This window comes from Bubalus bubalis, chromosome 16 (assembly GCF_019923935.1).
Source record: "Bubalus bubalis isolate 160015118507 breed Murrah chromosome 16, NDDB_SH_1, whole genome shotgun sequence".
Classification (NCBI taxonomy): Eukaryota; Metazoa; Chordata; class Mammalia; order Artiodactyla; family Bovidae; genus Bubalus; species Bubalus bubalis.
In genome coordinates this window covers 20,128,026-20,148,070 of record NC_059172.1, presented here as the reverse complement: position 1 = coordinate 20,148,070, position 20,045 = coordinate 20,128,026, and the positions used below count along the sequence as shown (strand labels likewise).

General features: G+C 55.2%; 1 protein-coding gene across 1 annotated transcript in view; it reads right to left on the bottom strand.

Moving 5' to 3' along the window:
- Positions 1-4,380: 4,380 nt before the first annotated feature.
- ABTB2 (ankyrin repeat and BTB domain containing 2) overlaps positions 4,381-20,045 on the bottom strand; it is a 186,844-nt gene continuing 171,179 nt past the window's right edge. The window contains exons 8-17 of the mRNA XM_044929273.2: positions 19,245-19,341; positions 18,852-18,987; positions 15,299-15,528; positions 13,680-13,858; positions 13,015-13,120; positions 12,793-12,895; positions 12,173-12,263; positions 7,963-8,031; positions 7,223-7,336; positions 4,381-5,955 (exon numbers count right to left, since the gene is read on the bottom strand). Coding sequence (XP_044785208.2) covers positions 5,758-5,955; positions 7,223-7,336; positions 7,963-8,031; positions 12,173-12,263; positions 12,793-12,895; positions 13,015-13,120; positions 13,680-13,858; positions 15,299-15,528; positions 18,852-18,987; positions 19,245-19,341 — 1,323 coding nt within the window. The 3' untranslated portion in view covers positions 4,381-5,757. The remainder of the gene's footprint in view (positions 5,956-7,222; positions 7,337-7,962; positions 8,032-12,172; positions 12,264-12,792; positions 12,896-13,014; positions 13,121-13,679; positions 13,859-15,298; positions 15,529-18,851; positions 18,988-19,244; positions 19,342-20,045) is intronic.

Sequence of the window (20,045 nt, the reverse complement as noted above, 5' to 3'; positions counted from 1 at the left end):
CAAAGAGGGTTTTCTTCAAGAGAGTGGCTAAAATGCAGGCACAGCCCGAAACGATCTGAGCTGGCTGGTGTGTGAAAACCTCTCCAGCCACATCATCTTACAGGTGCAGGACCCAGGTTGGCCTAGTCCTGGCTCAGCACCTCTAGCGTCAAAGCCTGTCCTCTGCTCTTCCGTGGACTCGCTCTAGCCTTGATGCCGGCTCTGCCTGGCCCTTGCTGTGACCTGGAGCACACTTCTTCCACCCAGGCCCACGTGTGTGTAAACTGCAGGTGGCAGTGACAGCACCTCCCTGAAGGGCTGTGGTGAGGAGCAGGCGTTCACCACGGCTCTCTGTGTTCTGTGGCACGTGTAACCCGGGGGAGCTGCTCTGTTACCCACAAGCGCTACGATGGACTGAATGAGGCCGGGCTTTGTTCTAAAACCACAGCCTGTGCTCTGGCCTTTCTCTGTGCGCATGAAAAGGAAGTGAGCATTCCACCTACTGTGTACAGTCTTGGTGCTTATGTGCAAAGTGTGTGTTCCTGAACAGGCCTCTGCCCTTGGTGGCTGTGATCTTGGGTTCTCCTCCAAACCTGAAAAAGCACGCCTCCCCCAGACCTCACCATCTGGCCTCCAGACAGAGGGACATCTGTAAAGCTCGCTGTCTCAGGAAATCTCACTTGCAAAATGAATTCAGATAGGCCGCCGATGAATGCTGTCACCAGGCTGAGGAAGGGGCCGAAAAAGCCTGAACAAAGAAGATTCCTCAACGGTCTCATCCCCCCGCCACTCCGCCGAGCCGCAAGGGGGCTGGTGCTGGCCCGCTTCAGTGCTTCCACTGCTCATCTGTCCCCCACAGTCCCAGAGGACCCTCGAGTGACCAGGAGTGACACAAAGGGGGCTGCTGAGGCTGGGGGAGGGGAGGAGAGGAGTGACCGTCACCTTGGATAAATGTAGGCTCATTATCTGAGGCCATCACACCAGCCGCCAGTCCCCTGGCCCGGAGAGGGTGGGACTGGCCTCCCTGGGGCCTGAATAGGCGACTCCAGACGCTGCCCTCCATTCTCTAAACAACTGGTGAAAGCCGAAAGGTGGTGAGATTCTGCAGAAGGCAGGGGGTGGCGGGAGAGGGAGATGCTGAGGTTTTTCTTGGGCTTTCAGTGGTTCAGCTGAGGAGAAAGCTGTGATAATCCCGACATCTGGCTGCTGTGGGCCAACCGACAGGAGCAGAAGGGAAAGGAAAGTATCAGGAGCTGGGGGCAGACTTGGCTTTAGCCTTGGTGGCCTGTCGGGATGAGTTTCCTGTGGAGACTCTGGCCGAATCAGCCCAGCTTCTCAACTGCCTGCAGGGCAACTGGAGTAGAAGGAAACCACCCCCTCATTTCCCTTAGCAGGGTCCCCTGCTAAGGAGAAGTTCACCGTCCTCTCCCCAGCCTGCCTTTGGCTGCTAACAGCCTGAAGTGGGCAGCAGAGGAGAGAAGCCCCCACGCTCCTGAGCGGTGGCTGGAGGAGGAAGCCTGGTCACTGGGGCAAGGTAAGGTGACAAGACAGTCCTGTTTCCATGCTAGTTTCTCCTGGCTCCTTGGAGAATGATTTTTTTTCTAATTATTATTTAAGTGCTTGCTTTGAACATGTTTCTGCTACACGCAGGCTTGAAGAGGCCTTGCTCCTCTTATGTTACCTTCCCTTCAATCTTCTGCCCCCTAAAAAGAGAAAATACGGCTGAGCTCCTGTATGGAGCCAGCTGGTGACTAGACCTTGCTTCTTAGGCTGTATACTTGACTGAGGCATCTCCTGCAGGGATGGGGGAGCTTGTAGGGAGGGTGGGCACAGACCTCTTAAGGGGAGCCCCTGGAGATGGTGAGTGCTGGGAGGGACAACCCACCCCAAACCACCTTTGCAGCAGCCTCTGCCCAGGAGGATGGTGCCAAGGGGTGTGCCTCCCACCTGAGGCCACCAGAGGGCGCCATGGGTCCATGGCGAGCCCTCTCCCCACAGAGGCCAGGGCCCCAGCCTGGGCCTCAGGCTGCCACCCCTGAGCCCCCATCTAGCAAAGCCCACAGTGGGTCTGTCTTCATGTTGTCCCCCAAATCCAGAGTCCTGGCCTGTTGGTCACTGAACCACAGCCACTCCTGAATTTCTCCTCCTGCTTCAGACGGGAAACATTTTAAAAACCTTTATTTCTACCTGGACTTTGCACCTAAGACAAACTACCACCTACTCCAGAAAGCCTTTGGGCCTGAGTCACTGGCTTCCGGTCTTCTGTCCATTAACAGGTGACACAGCCAGCAAGCGCTCAGCAGGGCCTGAAGGCGGCAGCCATCAAAGGGCAGGGGGTCCCTCATCAGGCCCCCCTCCTCCCTGTGCTGGGCCACACAGAATTGGATCGTGGAAGGATTTGCAAACAACTTCTGACAGCCTAGCAGTAGTTCTGCACATCAGGGCGGTGGGGCCCAGGACACAGCAGGAAAGTCCCTGACAGCTGTCTTTTAAAAAATTGTATTGTAGTTGTACAATGTTATGTTAATTTCTGCTATGCAGCAAAGTGATTAAGTTTTAAATATATTCTTTTTCATATTTTTCATTATGATCTATCATAGGATACTGAATATAGTTCCCTGTGGTATATGGTAGGATCTAATTTTTTATCCATTCTATATATAATAGTCTGCATCTGGGAATCCCAAACTCCCAATCTATTCCCCGCCTGCACTGCTTGGCAGCCACAGTTCTGTTCTGAGTCTGTTTCATAAATATGTTCATTTGTGTCATATTTTAGATTCCACATGTAAGTGATATCATATGGTATTTGTCTCTCTGACTGACTTAGTATGATAATCTCTAGGTCCATCCGTGTTGCTGCAAATGGCTTTATTTCATCCTTTTTTATGGCTGAGTAGCGTTTCATTGCATACGTGCACCGCATCTCCCCCACCCGTCCCTCTGTTGATGGCGTTCAGGCCGTCTCCATGTCTTGGCTGTTGTAAACAGTGCTGCTGTGAACATGGGGGTGAAAGTACCTTTTCAAATTAAAGTTTTGTCTGGATATATGCCCAGGAGTGGGATTACTGGATCATATGGCAACTCTCTTTAATTTTTTGAGGAACTCCATACTGTTTTCCATCGTGATTGTGCCAACTTACATTGCTACCAACAGTGTAGGAGAGTTCCCTTTTCTTCATATCCTGTCCAGCATTTATTTGTAGACTTTTTGATGGTCATTCTAACTGGGGTGAGGTGGTATACCTCATTGTAGTTTTGATTTGCATTTCGCTAATGAGTGATGATGAGCATCTTTTCTTGTGCCTATGTCTTCTTTAGAGAAATGTCTCTTTAGGTCTTACTCATTTTTTGATTGGGTTTTTTTGCTTTTGTTTTGATGTTGAGCTGTGACAGCTCTTTCTGTATTTTGGAAATTAAGCCCTTGTCAGTTTCATTTGCAAATAATTTTTCTCCCAGTCTGTAGGTTGTCCTTTTGTTAATGGTTTCCTTTGCTTTACAAAAGCCTGTAAGTTTGATTAGGTCCTGTTTGTTTTTGCTTTTATTTCTATTGCCTTGGGAAACGGACCTAAGAAAACATTGGTATGATTTATGTCAGAGAATATTTTGCTTATGTTTTTGTCTAGGAGTTTTATGGTGTTATGTCTTATATATTTAAGTCTTTAAGGCACTTTGATTTTTTGTGTATGTTGGAAGGGAGTGATCTATTGATTTACATGTGGTTGTCTGGCTTTCCCACCACTTGCTGAAGAGACTATCATTTTTCCACTTTTCTTTTTTCCATTATTCCTGCCTCCTTTGACGAAGATTAATTGACCATAGGTAAGTGGGTTTGTTTGAGTTCTCCTCTTCCACTGATGAATATGTCTGTTTATATGATAAGCGCCAGTGCTGTGCTGTTTTGATTACTGTGGCTTTGTAGTATTGTCTGAAGTCTGGGAAAGTTTTGCCTCCTACTTTCTTTTTTTGCAGGATTGCTTTGGCAATTCGGGGTCTTTTGTGGTTCCATTATAAATTTTAGGATTATTTGTTCTAGTTCTGTGAACTAGATGTCTGGATATCCCCAAAATCTGACAGCTTTTTCCTGGCATTGGGCTCCTGTCCTTCCAGTCCAGCTCAGCGCCATGTAAGTACTTAACGAATGGGAACACACCTACCCCATTTGACAGAACAGGAAGACTCAGGCCCAGTGAGGGTTGGATCCAGGCTCAAGTCCTGGGTGGGGCAGGGCAGGGGTTAGCGGCTGGCCACGCACAGCTTCCGGTAGAGGCTTTGTTCCCTCTGAGACACAGGTGTCTCAAGTAACAGGGAATCAGCTCTGGGTTCTCTTCCTGGTCCTTAAGGGCTCCTCCCTAGCTCTGAACTTTGGGTAACCCTCTATAAGGAGCCATGAGGCCAAGGTCATTGTTAACAAGTGTTTATTGTTAATAAAACCATAGTACATTTACAATAAGTGACAACATTAATATATAGTTACAGTATCATACAATATTACAGCAATAAAATAACACCTATTCCTTTGTACATCCAGCTCAAGCAGCTAGTTGAAAATATTTTCCAGGGTTGTAAACCCCCAGGGTTTTTCAAGGTGACTGAAAGGACACCTCCTAAAGTGCCTGGGGCTTCTGGTGAATAAATAGTTTCTAAGGTACGGCCAGACAGCCAAAGGGGACATCCGGCACAAGCTGTTCCGGAAGACGCCTCGGATGTCTGGTACATAAATACGACAAGGGCCCAGGCCCAGCGATGCGTCCCCACCCCGGAGAGCCTGGAGCCTACAGGATGGCAGGGTCAGGTAGCAGGGAAGTAGGACCTCTTCTCCCAGTCCTTCCCGTCTACCAATGCCCCGACCTTTAAGTTCCCAGTGGGAAGTCTGGGCCCTGCTCTCTAGTCCAAGTTAAAGGACTCTTTCACTGGAGAGACTGGACTGGCGGGATGTTTAGGGCTCTGCCTAATTCTAGGCTTGGGATTTTCAGAATCAACCCTTTTACATTGGCCCCTGAAAACAGCAGCAGCAACACAAGCTGAGGCCACCAGGCTCCTCCACTGTGGCCGTGCCACCCTTGGCTCAGACCAAAGCTTTGAAGACGCTGGCGGGGGAACTAACCGCCTGCACTACTACTCATTGAGCAGGCCGGCGGTCCCTCTGCGCCAAGGAGCCCAGACACCAAGGAAATAGACTGAAAAGGACCCTCTTCGCAGGATCCCCAGGCCCCCTGGAGGCCACATCGGGTCTTTCAAAGGCACAGCCTTAAGTTCAGGTTTGTCTGTCATGACACTGAGGGAAAAACAAACACCAGCTTTTGACTGAAATGGCCTGGGGCCCAGATAGAACATACACTCTCTACATTCATAAGAATGCCCACACCCCCCCAGGAGCCCCACTTAGGACAGTCTGAGCTGCCCGAGGCCCTGGGGGTGGGCTGGTTAGAGCCCGGAGGGCATGACGAGAAGCTGTGCAGAGCGGGATCAGCGCGGGCCTCCAGGAGGGGCACACGAGGGTGAGTGCACGGCAGCCCTCTGGTGCAAGCAGGCGGCAGGTGTGGGGAAGGGCCACTTGTGGCCACACCTGCCCTTGGCTCATCACTGGTTGAGCAAATGGTTAGGCTCTGGGCCTGCCCGAGTCTGGCTCCAAGAGTGCCGGTAACCAGTCTCAGCCCAGCAGGGCCCCAGCGTGTCCACTGGTCCTGGCTATGTGCTGACCCAGACACCCCCAGGAAGCTCCCAGCCTTCCTTCCCACCGGGAGGCCTAGTGACAGAGCCAGCCGCCCCCACACGTCACACCCGAGAGGTGACGTAGAGCGAGTGCACGCGCTCGGCCAGGGTGCTCTGCAGGTCCTGCAGTGGGTCCAGGCCCTGCACCTTGCTGCTGCGGCCGTAGATGAGCTGCCGGAAGGAGTCCTGCTCCAGCAGGGCCTTCATGTGCTTGAGGAAGAAGCCCTCACAGAACAGGGCCAGTTCGGGGGCGTTGTGGATCTGTGGGGGCAGGGAGAGGGGTGAGACCCACAGCTTCAGCATAGCCCTGCCCAAAACTACCCCCAAGCAGTCCTCATGGGCAAAGGTCCAGCTCCAAGCCCCAGACCTGGGGAGGCAGGCAGGCCCTATATCTGCATCTTAGAGCAACTGAATTCCTCATCTGAAGTCCTTCCATGAGCATCTCCTCAGGTTAGACTGATCTGGGTTCAAATCCCAGCTGTGCTGCCAGGAACATCCTGGCATCTTGTTCTCGGCCTGGGTCCTGCTGGTGACGGCTTGTTGAGGGGCGGTCGTCATCCCCATGGGATTGGAAGCTCCCTCCCTAAGGGCAGGGGCTGTCCTGGTGGGATGTGCAGCATAAGGCCCAGCACACGAGTGTTCACGTGGTAAGCACTCACTGAGCACTGAGTGCCCTCTCTGGGCCAGGCACCGGGTGCAGGCCCTGAGGCCCAGGTCTGTGAGGCTCGTTCAGAGCTGATGTTCAGATCAGGGGGACAAGAGAAGCCAAGGAACCAACCAGGCCAGGTGACCATGGACAGTAGTCAGTGCTCTGAGGCAGTGGGAGTGGGTATGGGGCAGAGAGCTGTGTGACTTGGGGGCAGCTGGGGGAGGAGACTTGCTGGGGGACTGCAGCAGTCCTGGGGTGGAAACGAGAAAGAGATGGGGGCCATGTGGCCGGTGAAGAGAGAGGGAGGCATTGGAAGGGGAGATGGGAGAGGGTCCTGGGGGCCTCGTAAGGGGTGACAGATAAGGGCTGGGTCTTTACTTTGCAATGGGAAACCTTTGAAGAGTTTCAGTAGGGGAGTGGCAGGGTCTTCACACTTTTCAAAGAGCCTTGTGGACTGCAGGGCGAAAGCCAGGAAGTATTGGAGGCCAGGCCAACGCGATCGTCCAAGAGCAGGGAGAGTGGAGGTAGCGGGACGGGGAGGGGTGGCGGATGCATTGCGGGTGTGGGAGGTGACCGTGGCATCTGCTGCAAGGAGGAAGACTAAGGAGGACCAAGCTGGGGAGAAACTCGAGTAGTGTTGAGAACTGATCTGACTTGGAGGGGCTCTGCTCTTTGCTGCCCCAGGTCTCACTGCCCAGTGTGGCACAGCTGGCACGGGACCTGGGGTCCACCCGGCTCAGAGCTCAGCTCCCTAGCTGCGGGGCCGCCCTACTGGGCGGCCATGACCTCAGGCCACTGAGAGGGTGACACTGTCCTTCAAAGCTTCCAGGGCACAGCAGGGTGAGTGATGGGGGGCGGGGGCGCAGCGGTGGCCCTCACCTTGGCATACTTGTAGGTGTTCACGGCGCTCTCCACGCTCAGGGTCTGGGAGCACAGGATCTCACAATGCCGCTGCAGGGCGTCCAGCTGGAACAGGCTGGCAGCTGACAATAGCTGGCAGGAGGAAGACAGGCCGTGGGTAAGCGGGGCCAGGCCCGTGGCCCTGGCATCACGGAACAGAGAGCCCCTGACCCCCAGGACCCTCCCTGCCCACCTGCCAGTTAAGTCCAATGGCCTTGATTTATTTCTACCCCAGGCCATCTAGGTATTTGCTAGGATACCTTGGGAGGTATCCGATAGGTGACAGACACTGGTTGGAATTTCTCATGTTGTAGCCTTCAACTACGAGCTGCCTGCTCATCTGCACGACCTTCTAGGCAGGCGCATGGCCAGCAGCGGGTCCGTTCTCTAAGCAGTAACCTGGTAAGGTGGGGGGGGTACCTGCTGCCTTCTGATCCTCCCGGGCTTTCCATCCTCAGGGGTGGCCCTTCTAACCCTGAGGTGTCACCTGGGAGGTTGGGTTCCACAGGCACACCATTTCCCACGTGCTCAGAAGAGCAAGGACCTGCAGGGAAGCAGGGGGTCCTTGCAGAGGACCCCTTCCTTCCCTCCTCCTGTCTCCAATGATGTGTTTCTGAGAGTGGGGTGGGTGAGACCTGGCAGATGTCTCTGCTGGGCACAGGCATGGTAGATGGCCTCAGGAGCTTCCCGCTCCTCTCCCCGACAGGCCAGGTCCTCACCTCGAGGATGTCACTGGTGGGGATGTCCATGGATTCCGTTCCCCCGTAGTACAGATACTGCATCATCATCTGCAGGAAAAAGGCCCCATGTGAGTGCCAGGTGGACCCACAGCACCAATGTCCCCACCCAGCGCCCCTGGAGTGCCGCTCCAGCCGCTGCCCGCCCCTTGGTGCCCCACGACCTCTGTGTGCCAGCTTCTGCACACCGCCCGACTCTCGTCAGGCATTTTTGTGCTTCCCCTGGAATGCGTATGGCAAGCTGCCTTCAACAGAGAGGCTTTGCTTCAATCCTCACAACAGCCCTGTGAGCCCAGGAGGGCGGATACTCTTCACAGCTGGGGAAACTGAGGCCAGGCAGGGAGGCTGATGAGGCGGACCCGCCTCCTCAGAACCCTTCCAGCATACCAGGCACCTCATGACTCATTTTCTCTTCTTACCGAAATTCTAAACGTGGGGCTCTGAGGGGGAGACTGTCCACCCTCAGAATCCTGACTCCTGACTTCCCCATCCGTGCTAGCCAGACCCCGACCTCCTCCTGGAAGCCAGTGCCGCGCTAGGGCCCGGGGCCTGGCCCAGAGGTCACCCTGCGGACCCCGGGGGCCCTGCGGCACCACATGAGGTGGCCTGGGGAGGGGGCTATGTTTAGTTCTGCTGAGGTCTGACTTACAAGCTCTGCCATCATGCTGGAGACTGGGGAGTTTCCAGCTGGAAGAAGAAAAATGATTCTCCCTGGTTGGCTGAAGAAACGGCCCCAGCAAGGAGCTGGCAAGGGTATAAGTAAACACAGCTCCAGCCGGCACAGTTGGGCTCTGTTAGGACTGGCCCCGAGGCTGGAAGGGTCTAGAGGAAAGGAGCCCGCGCTGGGGCAGGGCGGGGGAGGGAAGAGGCCTGCCAGCCGCGTCCAGGCCCGAGGCCTGTCCAGGAGGCATCAGCCCGCCCCCTCCCCTCAGAGGAGCATGGGCTCCCAGAGGTCTTGCACAGCCCCTGCTGGAGCTCAGGTGGAGATCTTACAGTTACACGGATGTACCTGTCTCCCCCTACTGCAGGCAGTGTGTGCCTCGGGTGGGCCCACGTCTGGCTTCCTCCGCCATCCCCCACCCTGGGAGCTGAGTCCCCAGGACTGGGAGTGGGGCAGCTCCCATCTCCAGGCATTCTTTCCTAGGTGTTAGCCTCAGGGCAGCCCCGAGGTGAGAAGGGGCCCAGCCTGCGGCTCCTCTTCCTGGCCTAGAAGAGGCCTCCTGCCGCTTTTGGAGCTGGTCTGGGCCAGGCCCAACTCTCGTGGCACGTGGATCTCCCTGAGGCACCTGAATGCAGATGAGCCCACAGAAGTGGGACCAGAATTGCTCTCTTGGAGCCTCGCTGGGGGAACCGGGCTGCTAGCAGGCAGCTGTGGACATTAATTTCTCACAGCCCGGCAGCCCCCAGGCAGGATGTGGGTCATCCAAAGCAGGCAGCCTGCAGGGCTGGAGCGGGCAAAGGGCTGCTCCCAGCGGGGCCCCAGGCAGGACCAGCTGCAGGGATGGCCTCGCTTCCTTCTGCCCAGAGTGGGCCACCAGGAGCATGACCACAGGAAGGCCCCCAGTTCTGCAGGGCCAGGACTGGGGCCAAGAGCCATATCAGAACGGCAGGGCTATCCCCCAAAGGCCTAGGTTTAGTCGGCAGTGACCCTGGCAAGAGTCTACACCTGTGATGTCTAATCATAGCCACTGGCTACCTGTGACTTTTGAGCATTTGAAACATGGCTGCTCTGAATTAATACGTGCTGTGTCAAAACTGCATTGCAAACACTTAGTGTGAAAAGAATAAAACATTTTGGCTACATTAAGCTAAATAAGAATAAAATTAATTTCACCTGTTTCTTACTTTTTCCTTCATCTATTAAGCAATTTTACATAACCTCTGTGCCCAGCATTATCTTTCTATTAGAGATAGTATTGCTTAGATCTCCTTGGGCCTCTGTTTCCTGTTTTAGAAAACAAAGATCTCAAGTTCTCTTTGTGTCGTGAGAGCCAATGAGATGTCTGGGGGCTGCTCTGAAACTTAGGCTTTTTTAGGAGGCCTCGGACCTGGATCGATGGCTTCAGCCGCACGCCGCCGCCCCCCTCTCCCACACCCCGCCCCGAACACTGCGGGATGGCAGAGCTTTGTTCCCAGAGAACCCACAGGGCCAGGCCAGTGGCTAACGTGCCCCAGGCCCACGTGTGCCCTGAGGTTAGACCTGTTGTCTCTGTTTACCCCGTGACAACCCTGAGAAGTCATCAAGGGCTGCCCAGCCTCCCCGGCCTCGGGCGTCAGCCCCTGTTGAGCAGATGCTGCCTCGATGGCAGGGGGGTCACCCTTGTCCCACGTGCACCCTCACCCCACCTCCCGCCCAATCCCCTCTGCCCTTCTCAGATCCGCCTCCTGGGTCGGGTCGTGAACCCACCTCATGCTCCAACTCACCTGGACTTTGGGCTTCTTGGCCAAGCAACTTTCTAGAGTTGCTCCCCTCCCCAGGGAGTTTGGCTCAAGGGATGGGAAGAGGGGAGGGTGGACACCCTACGCCCGACCCTGGGCCGCCTCCAACGCCTGTCATCAGTTGCTGCCAAGTCCCCCATTCTCCCCTAATCCACACCCCTCTACCCTGCTGCCTCTACCAGTTGCCATCATCACTCAGCTGGATTTCTCACCTGTTCCCCTGGCTGCAGTCCTGCCCATCCTCCCCTCACCCTCCAGAGTGTATGAGGTCACGCAAACTGGACCATTCCACACGTCCTAAGATTGAACCCTGGCTCTATCATCTCCCAGCTTTGTGACCTTGGACAAGTTACTGAACTTATCCGTGCCTGCGACACCTCATGGACCAAGGGGGATAATAACATGTGTGCACCTTTCTGGGCTGTGCTGTGACTGATAAATGCACTTAGAACCATGCCTGGCTAAGTGTCAGCGATGGCGGCGACCTCACAGCAGCTTCTAACTATCCTTGGGTTAAAGCGCAAGCCCTTCATGCGATGGCTCCTCGGGGGCAGCCTCAGCCTCATTTCTGGATGTTCTTCTGAATGGCTGCCACGACTTGACCAGAGAGCATTTCCTGAACAGGTTGTGGTCTCTGGTGGTCGTGGTCTCTGCATGCATTGCTCTGTCTACCTGGAGCTCCCGATACCTGGCTGACTACCCTGGTCCCCAGGAAATTTCCTCCTCCACAGCTTCAGTGCCCTTTCCTGCACTGCCGCTGCCTCCCCCACCACTTCCAGTCACATTCATTCATAATCCTGTCTCCTGGAGGCCAGGGTCCCTGTCCTGTTTACTGCTGCCTCCATGGTACCCATAAGTGACTAAATGCTAAACAGATGACTGCTGGGAACGAGAGAGAGGGACTAAACCCTTTTAGATGGTGGCTCCTCACGCTTCTGTGAGGCTATGATCTCCCCATTAGGTCACAAGCCTGTCCCGGGCAAGGCCAGGTCCTGGGCTCACATACCAACTGCCTCTTAGCCTCTGTCTCAGCCCCTAAGGGTCACCCCTACAGCCTGAAGATCACTTTCTAGAAAGGAGCTCCCCACTGGGGATCAGCTTAGACCCCAGCCAGTCCCTTCCAGACCTCGCCTGCCACTCCCGGCGGCCAGCCTGTGGAGCTTCCATCACGCAACCTCTGACGTTCAAGGCCTGACCTTGATGATCTCTCAGGACCAGGATGGGCTCCCCGTGGCTCTTTCTGCTTAGCCAGCACGGCTAGGGTCTGATGCCGGGGAAGAGTGATGGGCCTACACCGGTGCACGTGCACGTCGCTCTCCACCCACCTGGGGTCTTGTTAAACTGTGGGGAGTCCCGGCATGGGGCCTGAGGCTCTGCATTCCCAACAAGTGCTCAGGCAAGTCTGTACACTGGGAGCTCACTCAGGACAAGGGCTCACAGGTTGCATGTGTGGTGTGCGCCTGTCTTTACATGCCCGTCAGGCTGCCCAGACCCCTCACCCAGTGGTTAAAGCTCAGGGCCCATGAAACAGACTCTGAAGCTGCAAACTCACAAGGGAAAGGCTACCCTGGCTGGGAAAAGCCTAGATGCTCCAACCTGACCACTGAGTCAGCAAAACACAGAAGGCATTAGGGATGGAGGGGAAGACTATGACTGACTCACAGCTGACCCCGCCCAGATGGACCAGCCAGGGTCGGGGTCCTGGTGGGGAGGGGCACCCCTAGAAAAGCCCTCAGCGCTGAGGTACACACACCTGGAAAATGTGGTACTTCATGTCGCCGATCTCGATGGTTTTGCTGCCGTTGCCATCTTGCTCTGATTTATTGGTCATCAGCGTCTTGAACCTGGAGCCAAGGAGATGAGACAAGGAGGGGCTTGAACGTGACTTTTATTCCATCACTGTGTGGCAAAGGCCCCATCCATCGCCTGACTGGTGACCAGGGGACAGGAGCATTTTAAAAATCACTGCTGTGCTCGCAAAGAATTCTGGGCAAGTGACGTTTTACATCGTCCTAGGCTGACAGACGGCTGGGCTGAGCCCCGATCTGTCCCAGCTGCCCTCTAGCTTAGTGACCGTTAACACCTGTGGCTGGAAAACTGACCTTCATGTTAGAACACTCATGATTTCTAATCATCAAAAGCAATGGCTTGACCAGAACAACGACTCAGCTCCTCTTGGAGAACTCTGGGTCCTCTCGTGACTGTCCTTCTGTCCCCTGTGGGTGGGTGGGGTCCCCTGCTCTGTGACCACCCTCTCTGGGGTAGAGGCTCTTCTCCAGCCTACCCGTCACCTCATATCTAAATGAAGCTGCACCCACCCCCCCCCACCCCGCTTCCCAGGGGGGCAGAGAATTCATTATCTGGGCTGCCTACCTGTTAGAAGCCGTCACCAGCAGGACTTTATGTGCATAAAACAGCTTTCCTTCCACGAGGAAGGTCACATCTGACATCTCCTTGTTGTTCAAAAAGTGAGGATCTGTCGGGGGGGAAGGAGAAGGGGATGATGGAGGCGCCCGCCGCCCAGGCACTTGGGAGGGGGAAGGAGGACAGAGATGAGAGGGAGGGGAGAGGGGAGAGGAGGCGGGGAGGCCTCACCGAGCCTGGCCGGCAGCGTCTTGCGGAGCTCAGGGATGCGGGGGATGGGGCTGCTGCCGTAGCAGTGCGTGAAGATGGCTGCTAGCTGCTGCGTGACCGAGTCGTTCTGTGGGGGGAGAGGCGGGGAGGGCCGTCAGCTGGACCCCCATCTGGAGGCCGTGTGTTTACAGCTCCAGGTACGCCAGGCTGGCTTCAAAAGTCCAGGCCAGGATCAGCGCAGCACTGCCCTTCATTCCGCCTGGATCTGGTCTGGCGAGGGAGGCCCGGTCCTTCCACACCGACTCCTCAGACTGCTTTCTTGGCCAGGCTCCGTCCCAAACAGACCCCCGGCCTCTGCAGTCAGGCAACGAGGGTCCGGGCAAGGGCTGGACGTCCACCTGCGGGGTGCCTGTGTCCTTCCGTCCCTGTGAGGGGGGTGTCCCTAAGTCTGTCTGCCTGTGTGTCAGTCTCTGGGTCCGTCCTGTGGTCTGTCTGCGTCCTGCGGTCTGTCTGCCTGTGTGTCAGTCTCCGGGTCTGTCCTGTGGTCTGTCTGCGTCCTGCGGTCTGTCTGCCTAGGTGTCAGTCTCCGGGTCTGTCCTGTGGTCTGTCTGCGTCCTGAGGTCTGCCTGCCTGTCCAGTCTCCGGGTCTGTCCTATGGGCTGTCAGCGCCTCCGGGGCTGTCTCACCTTGCTGGTCTTGAGGATGTCAAACATGAGTGGCAAGCCCTCGGTCACCAGCTCCTCATTGTACTCCTCCTCCTTGATGGAGCTGAAATCCCGCAGGAGGCTCTGCACCACTGAGTACCGAGACTGGGAGAAGGATGTCCTCAGAGACTCGATCCAGACGTGCAGCTTCCAGGGGACGCCTGGGCCAGGAAGAGGTAGGGCAGTCACCCCCCGGGCAGAGTGCTCCCCAAAGGGACCACTGAGCCCACCTCATGACAGCCCCCTTTCTGGCAGGCTAATGCACCTGATGCCTGCCCAACCGGGGGCACCCCCTCTCCCCAGCTCAGCGCAGCCAGTAAGGAAAGCATTCGTTCACCCTGACGGGCCTCCCTGAGACATAAAAGGGTCTCAAAGTTCCCATCAGATGAGGGGGAGGAATGGCTTCAGGCCAAGTGCAGGGAGCCTGAGCTCTGAAAATCCACGGCTCAGCCTGGGAGCCTTCAAGTGCAGGCCTAGCACCCATACTGGCCCCACTGGCTTGTCAGGCCCCGGAATTACCTACTGGGGAGGAACCATTATAATTAGGAGGGGTGGCCCCGGAGACTCGAACGCCCGGAGGATATGCAGGGACCCTGGGGACAAGAGGACCCCATGCCTGTCCAGAAGCCTGAAATGAGCCCTGTTCTGTCGCCGAGGGCTTTTCCCAGCGCCTGGCTCCCTGGTGTGTCTGTGCACACGCAGGGCCGTGTAATTACTGTTTACCAGCTCCCTGGAGTGTGTCACTGGGGCCGCAGAGTAATCCAAAACTGCTCTGTAAAGGTCATGACAAAAACTAGTGATGTTTCCGATAATTAGAGATTGTTTCTTACTCCCCAGCCTCACTGTGGATTTAAAAAGGTCTGACGGCATTCCCTGGGGACATGGTGCCAAGGGTAGCGTCAGCATCCCTGGTTTACTGACTGTGTGCAGGAGTGATAGTCCCATTTCATAGGGAAGAGCACTGAGGCCAGCCCGCCCCCAGAGGGCCGTGTGGCTCCCGCTTCCTTGGCCCAGCGCTGGTGTTCATGTGTCATGGCCCCCAGGGAGAGGAGCGATGCTGGCGTCATGCACCGAACACCCACGGTTAGTGGGCCTGGGCCCTGTGCTGTGTGTGACAACTTCACAACCGTAGGGGAGGAGCACTAGGGAACGTGGCAGGGCTGGGATCTCCCCCAGGTCTGTCCGACCAGCCGCCTGGGAGGAAAGAAGTCTGCAAGCTTGCAGGCCAAGGAGCGGGGAAGGCGGGCTGATGGACTGGAGAGCATCTCATTGACCAGAAATGTGGACTCCTGGTGCTCTAGATGCTCCCACATGCCCAGGCCTCGACCAGGGAAGTTGGGGGCCCTGAGGGCACAAGGCTGGGTGAGGCTTTTGATATGTCCCCACTGAGGACTGTCTGAGGCTCAGGGCACCACCTGTCTTGGTTTGAGAGGATGGAGGCCCTCCCTGCACTCCACTGCCTCCTGGCCTGTCTGGCCTGTGGGCCTGGCCCTCTCGTGTGTGTGTGTGTGTGTACATGCACACTGAGGAGCAGCACAGCATGTGTGTGTGTCTCTGTGTGTGTGTGCCTGTGTCTGTACACGCACACCACGTGGCCTCACCCAGCGCCCTCAGCTCCATGGTGATGTCCACGTAGCCGTGCTCTGCGCTGTAGTACATGGCCTCCTGGAGGGCCTTGGTGCGCGTCCGGCTCAGTCGCATGGGCCCCTCGCTGCCGCTGCCCTGGCTGGACGCATCACTCTCTTCCACGCCCTCAGCCAGGATCTCCTCCAGGGACAGCACGTCTGCTTTGGCCTGCTGTGGCTGCGTCAGGAGCTTCCTCAGGACGTTCCTGCAGGGAAACGGACAAAGAAGGGTGATGTCCAAGGCTCCCGCCATGGATGGTGCCTGCCGAGCTGCCTTTCAGTGTCCTGTGGCCCAGACGGGCCAACTACGGGGCATCTTCGGGCAAAAAGGGCTCATGGTCTTCCCTTCCCAGGCAGGCTGGGCCCCCAGGTGAGCCAGGGAAAGGTGCAGAAGACCTCTCCCTTCTGCCATCCGGGTACTGCTGAGAAGTCATGAGCTCTGGGGCTACGCAGGCTCTGCCATCCTGTGTGATCTGACAGGCTGTTCTGCCTCTTTGAGCCCTGATGGGTTTGTCACTGTAGCATGGGAAATCAGTATCATCCTCTCCCAGTTAATGTCAGGCTCAAGTGACATCACATGCAGAGCCTGATACACAACAATCATCCTAATAGCAGCTGACGTGCATATTCCCACGTTGTTGTTCAGTTGCTCAGTTGTGTCCAAGTCTTTGCGACCCCATGGACTGCAGCACGCCAGGCTTCTCTGTCCTTCCTTCATCATCTCCAGGAGCTTGCTCAAACTCATGTCCATCGAGTCGGTGATGCCATCTAACCATCTTTTCTTCTGTTGTCCCCTTCTCCTCCTGACTTTTATCTTTCCCAGCATCTTTCCAATGAGTCGGCTCTTTGCATCAGGTGACCAAAGTATTGGGAACTTCAGTTTTGGCATCAGTCCTTTCAATGAATATTCAGGATTGATTTCCTTTAGGATTGACTGGTTTGATCTCCTTGCAGTCCAAGGGACTCTCAAGAATCTTCTCCAAAAAAAAAAAAAAAAAAGAATCTTCTCCAACACCATAGTTCAAAAGCATCAATTCTTTGGCACTCAGCCTTCTTTATAGTCCAACTCTCACATCCATACATGACTACTGGAAAAACCAGATCTTGACTAGACAGATCTTTGTTGGCAAAGTAATGCCTCTGCTTTTGAATATGCTGTCTAGGTTGGTCATAACTATCCTTCCAAGGAGTAAGCGTCTTTTAATTTCATGGCTGCAATCACCATGTACAGTGATTTTGGAGCCCAAAAAGATAAAGTCAGCCACTGTTTCCACTGTTTCCCCATCTATTTGCCATGAAGTGGCAGGATGCCAGGATCTTAGTTTTCTCAATGTTGAGCTTTAAGCCAACTTTTCACTCTCCTCTTTCACTTTTATCAATAGGCTCTTTAGTTCTTCATTTTCTGCCGTAAGGGTAGTGTCATCTGCATATCTGAAGTTACTGATATTTCTCCTGGCAATCTTGATGAAGCTTGTGCTTCCTCCAGCCCAGCATTTCTCATGATGTACTCTGCATATAAGTTAAATAAGCAGGGTGATAATATACAGTCTTGACATACTCCTTTCCCAGTTTTGGAACCAGTCTGTTTTTCCATGTTCAATTCTAACTGTTGCTTCTTGACCTGCATACAGATTTCTCAGGAGGCAGGTAAAGTGGTCTGGTATTCCCATCTCTTTCAGAATTTTCCACAGTTTGTTGTGATCCACAGTCAAAGGCTTTGGCATAGTCAATAAAACAGAAGTAGATGTTTTTCTGGAACTCTTTTTTTTTTTTGATGATCCAGCGGATGTCAGCAATTTGATCTCTGGTCCTTCTGCCTTTTCTAAATCCACCTTGAACATCTGTAAGTTCACGGTTCACGTATTGCTGAGGCCTGGCTTGGAGAATTTTGAGCATTACTTTACTAGCGTGCTGCTGCTGCTAAGTCGCTTCAGTCGTGTCCGACTCTGTGCGACCCCATAGACGGCAGCCTACCAGGCTCCCCCGTCCCTGGGATTCTCCAGGCAAGAACACTGGAGTGGGTTGCCATTTCCTTCTCCAATGCATGAAAGTGAAAAGGGAAAGTGAAGTAGCTCAGTCATGTCTGACTCTTTGCAACTCCATGGACTGCAGCCTACCAGGCTCCTCCGTCCATGGGATTTTCCAGGCAAGAGTACTGGAGGGGGGTGCCATTGCCTTCTCCAGGGGTGCCATGAGATGAGTGCAATTGTGCAGTAGCTTGAACATTCTTTGGCATTGGAATGAAAACTGACCTTTTCCAGTCCTATGGCCACTGCAGAGTTTTCCAAATTTGCTGGCATATTGAGTGCAGCACTTTCACACTTTCCATGGAGCAAGCATGTTTTAATTTCATGGCTGCGGTCACCATCCACAGTGACTTTGGAGCCCAAGAAAATAAAGTCTTTCACTGTTTCCATTGTTTCCCCATCTACATGCCATAAAGTGATGGGACTGGATGCCATGATCTTAGTTTTTTGAATGCTGAGTTTCAAGTCAGCTTTTTCACTCTCCTCTTTCACCTTCATCAAGAAGCTCTTTAGTTCTTCTTCACTTTCTGCCATGAGAGTGGTATCATCTGCATATCTGAGGTTATTGATGTTTCTCCCAGCAATCCTGATGTTGCCAGGTACCAGTGCATTTTACCCTCCCTGAGAGAGGAACCTCAGTATTCATGGGTGATGAATACATCTTGCTCATGTCACACCGAGTGGGATGCAGACTCAGAGGGGGTTCCAAGCCCCAGGCTCTTCTGTCGCATCCTGTGGCCTGGGGCTCCAGATGGCTGTCTCATGGGCAGGCCCCAGGCCACTTGGGGGTGGGGCTGTCTCCCTGCAGACCTGCCTGCCCCTCCCCAACCCCTTCCCCACCTTGTGATGGAGGCTGGGCTGTGCAACACTGGGTACTCTGTTAACCCGCTGAGTTGACAGAGCAACAGCGGGATGACCCAGGTCCCTCAAGGGAGTCCCTCTTTGTCTTCTACTCACCTCTTCCCTGTTGCCCTTTGACCCCAGAGCAGCCTAACTCTGGTTAGGTGAGACCAGCTGTTCTGGTCTCACCTCTGCCCTGTCACACCCCCAGAAGGCCTGGCCCCTAAAAAGCAGGGTCCACCACCCGCTCCTGGAGCAGGGTGCGATTGCTAGCAGAGCCATCAGGAGCATCTTCATGGTGGGGCTGAAGTCTGGGTGGAAGCCCCTAGCGCTCCAGGCTGTGGCGGGCAGTGGAGAAGCAGCCCAGGCACAGGAACAGATGGGGTCCTGGGGCAGCCCTGGGTGGCTGCAGGTGGAGGGTCTTACGGGGGAATGGGAGGGCCTGCCCTGGGCACCCACCACCCTGTGTTTCCAGGCCTCCACCCTCTGGGCCCACATGCTGCCTGAAGACCTGTATCTTCTTTCTGGCTGGTGTGCAGGCAGCTACCCTCTATCCACCCCTCCCCTCCATCTCTGGAAAGATCTCCAGGCCTAGCTCTTCTGCTCCTGAGAGCCTGCTTCATGCTCCACAGAACACGGGGTAGGAAGCCCTGGGTGGGTACCTGTGGCCATGGGCGGCCGAGTGGCTGAAGCAGTTCATATCCTCATGGAGGGAGGAGGCCATGCCGTTGGCTTCGAGCATGCTGAGGAGGGGGTCGGCGCCCCGGCTAAGCAGCAAGCTGACCAGCTCGTAGTTCCCTGAAAGAGACGGGCCAGGAATGCTTCCACCACCCACGTCGCTGCCCCTGTGCTGGGCCTGTATGAACACTGAGCACCATAGAAACACTGACGATGGAGTGAGGGGGAGCCCCTGGTGACCTGAAGCAGGGGTTTCAAGGCTTGCCATGGGGGTCTCTGTGTGTGGCTCAGCCAGGCAGGGTGACACTGTGAGGAGGGCCAGGTGGAACCACAGGGCAGTCAGGGACCCTGGCTGGGCAGGGCAGCGGCACACCTACCCGCCGCAGAGGCCAGCTGCAGGGGCGTCTCCGCATAGCTGTCTTCGCCGCCGTTCACTGCAGAGCCCTCCACGTGGGCGCCAGCATCCAGGAGCAACTGCCAAGGCACAGGAAGGGCACTTGAGCATGGAGGGGAGTGTCGCCTGGGTTGGGTGCAGGGGCGGCTTCGGGGAGTGACCTTTAGTTTCCTCCTGGCATGTGACCAAGAGCCAGCTCCCTCAGGCATCCAGAATTGTAGAACTCCTGGTTACCTTCACGGCTCTAAGTGCTCAGAATCTTCCCCTCTGCTTTTTGTGGTCTTGGACCAAGCCCCTGAGCTATAGGGACCTCTGAGCTATCTCCCCCTTTCAAACAGTTTCCTACAAACTGGCCGCAGTGAAGAATAGAAGGTAGGTGTGTGCTAACTCGCTTCAGTCATGTCTGATCCTTTGTGATCCTATGGACCATAGCCTATCAGGCTCCTCTGTCCATGGGCTTCTTCAGGCAAGAATACTGGAGTAGGTTGCCACGCCCTCCTCCAGGGGATCTTCCTGACCCAAGGACTACACCCACATCCTTTACGTCTTCTGCATTGGCAGCCAGGTTCTTGACCACTAACACCACCCGGGGAGCCCAAGAATAGAAGGCAACACCGTCCAATCAACCAGGGGAATCTGAGGCTCTTGACACAGCAGAGGTTGTGGGAAAGACAGAGCCAGTAGGGTCAGAGCTGAGTGGCAGTGCTGGCCGCCAGCGAGTGGGTGATCTGGGGCGGGTATCTCAACTCCCCAATCCTCCGTCTTCCTCATCTAGAAAATGGGA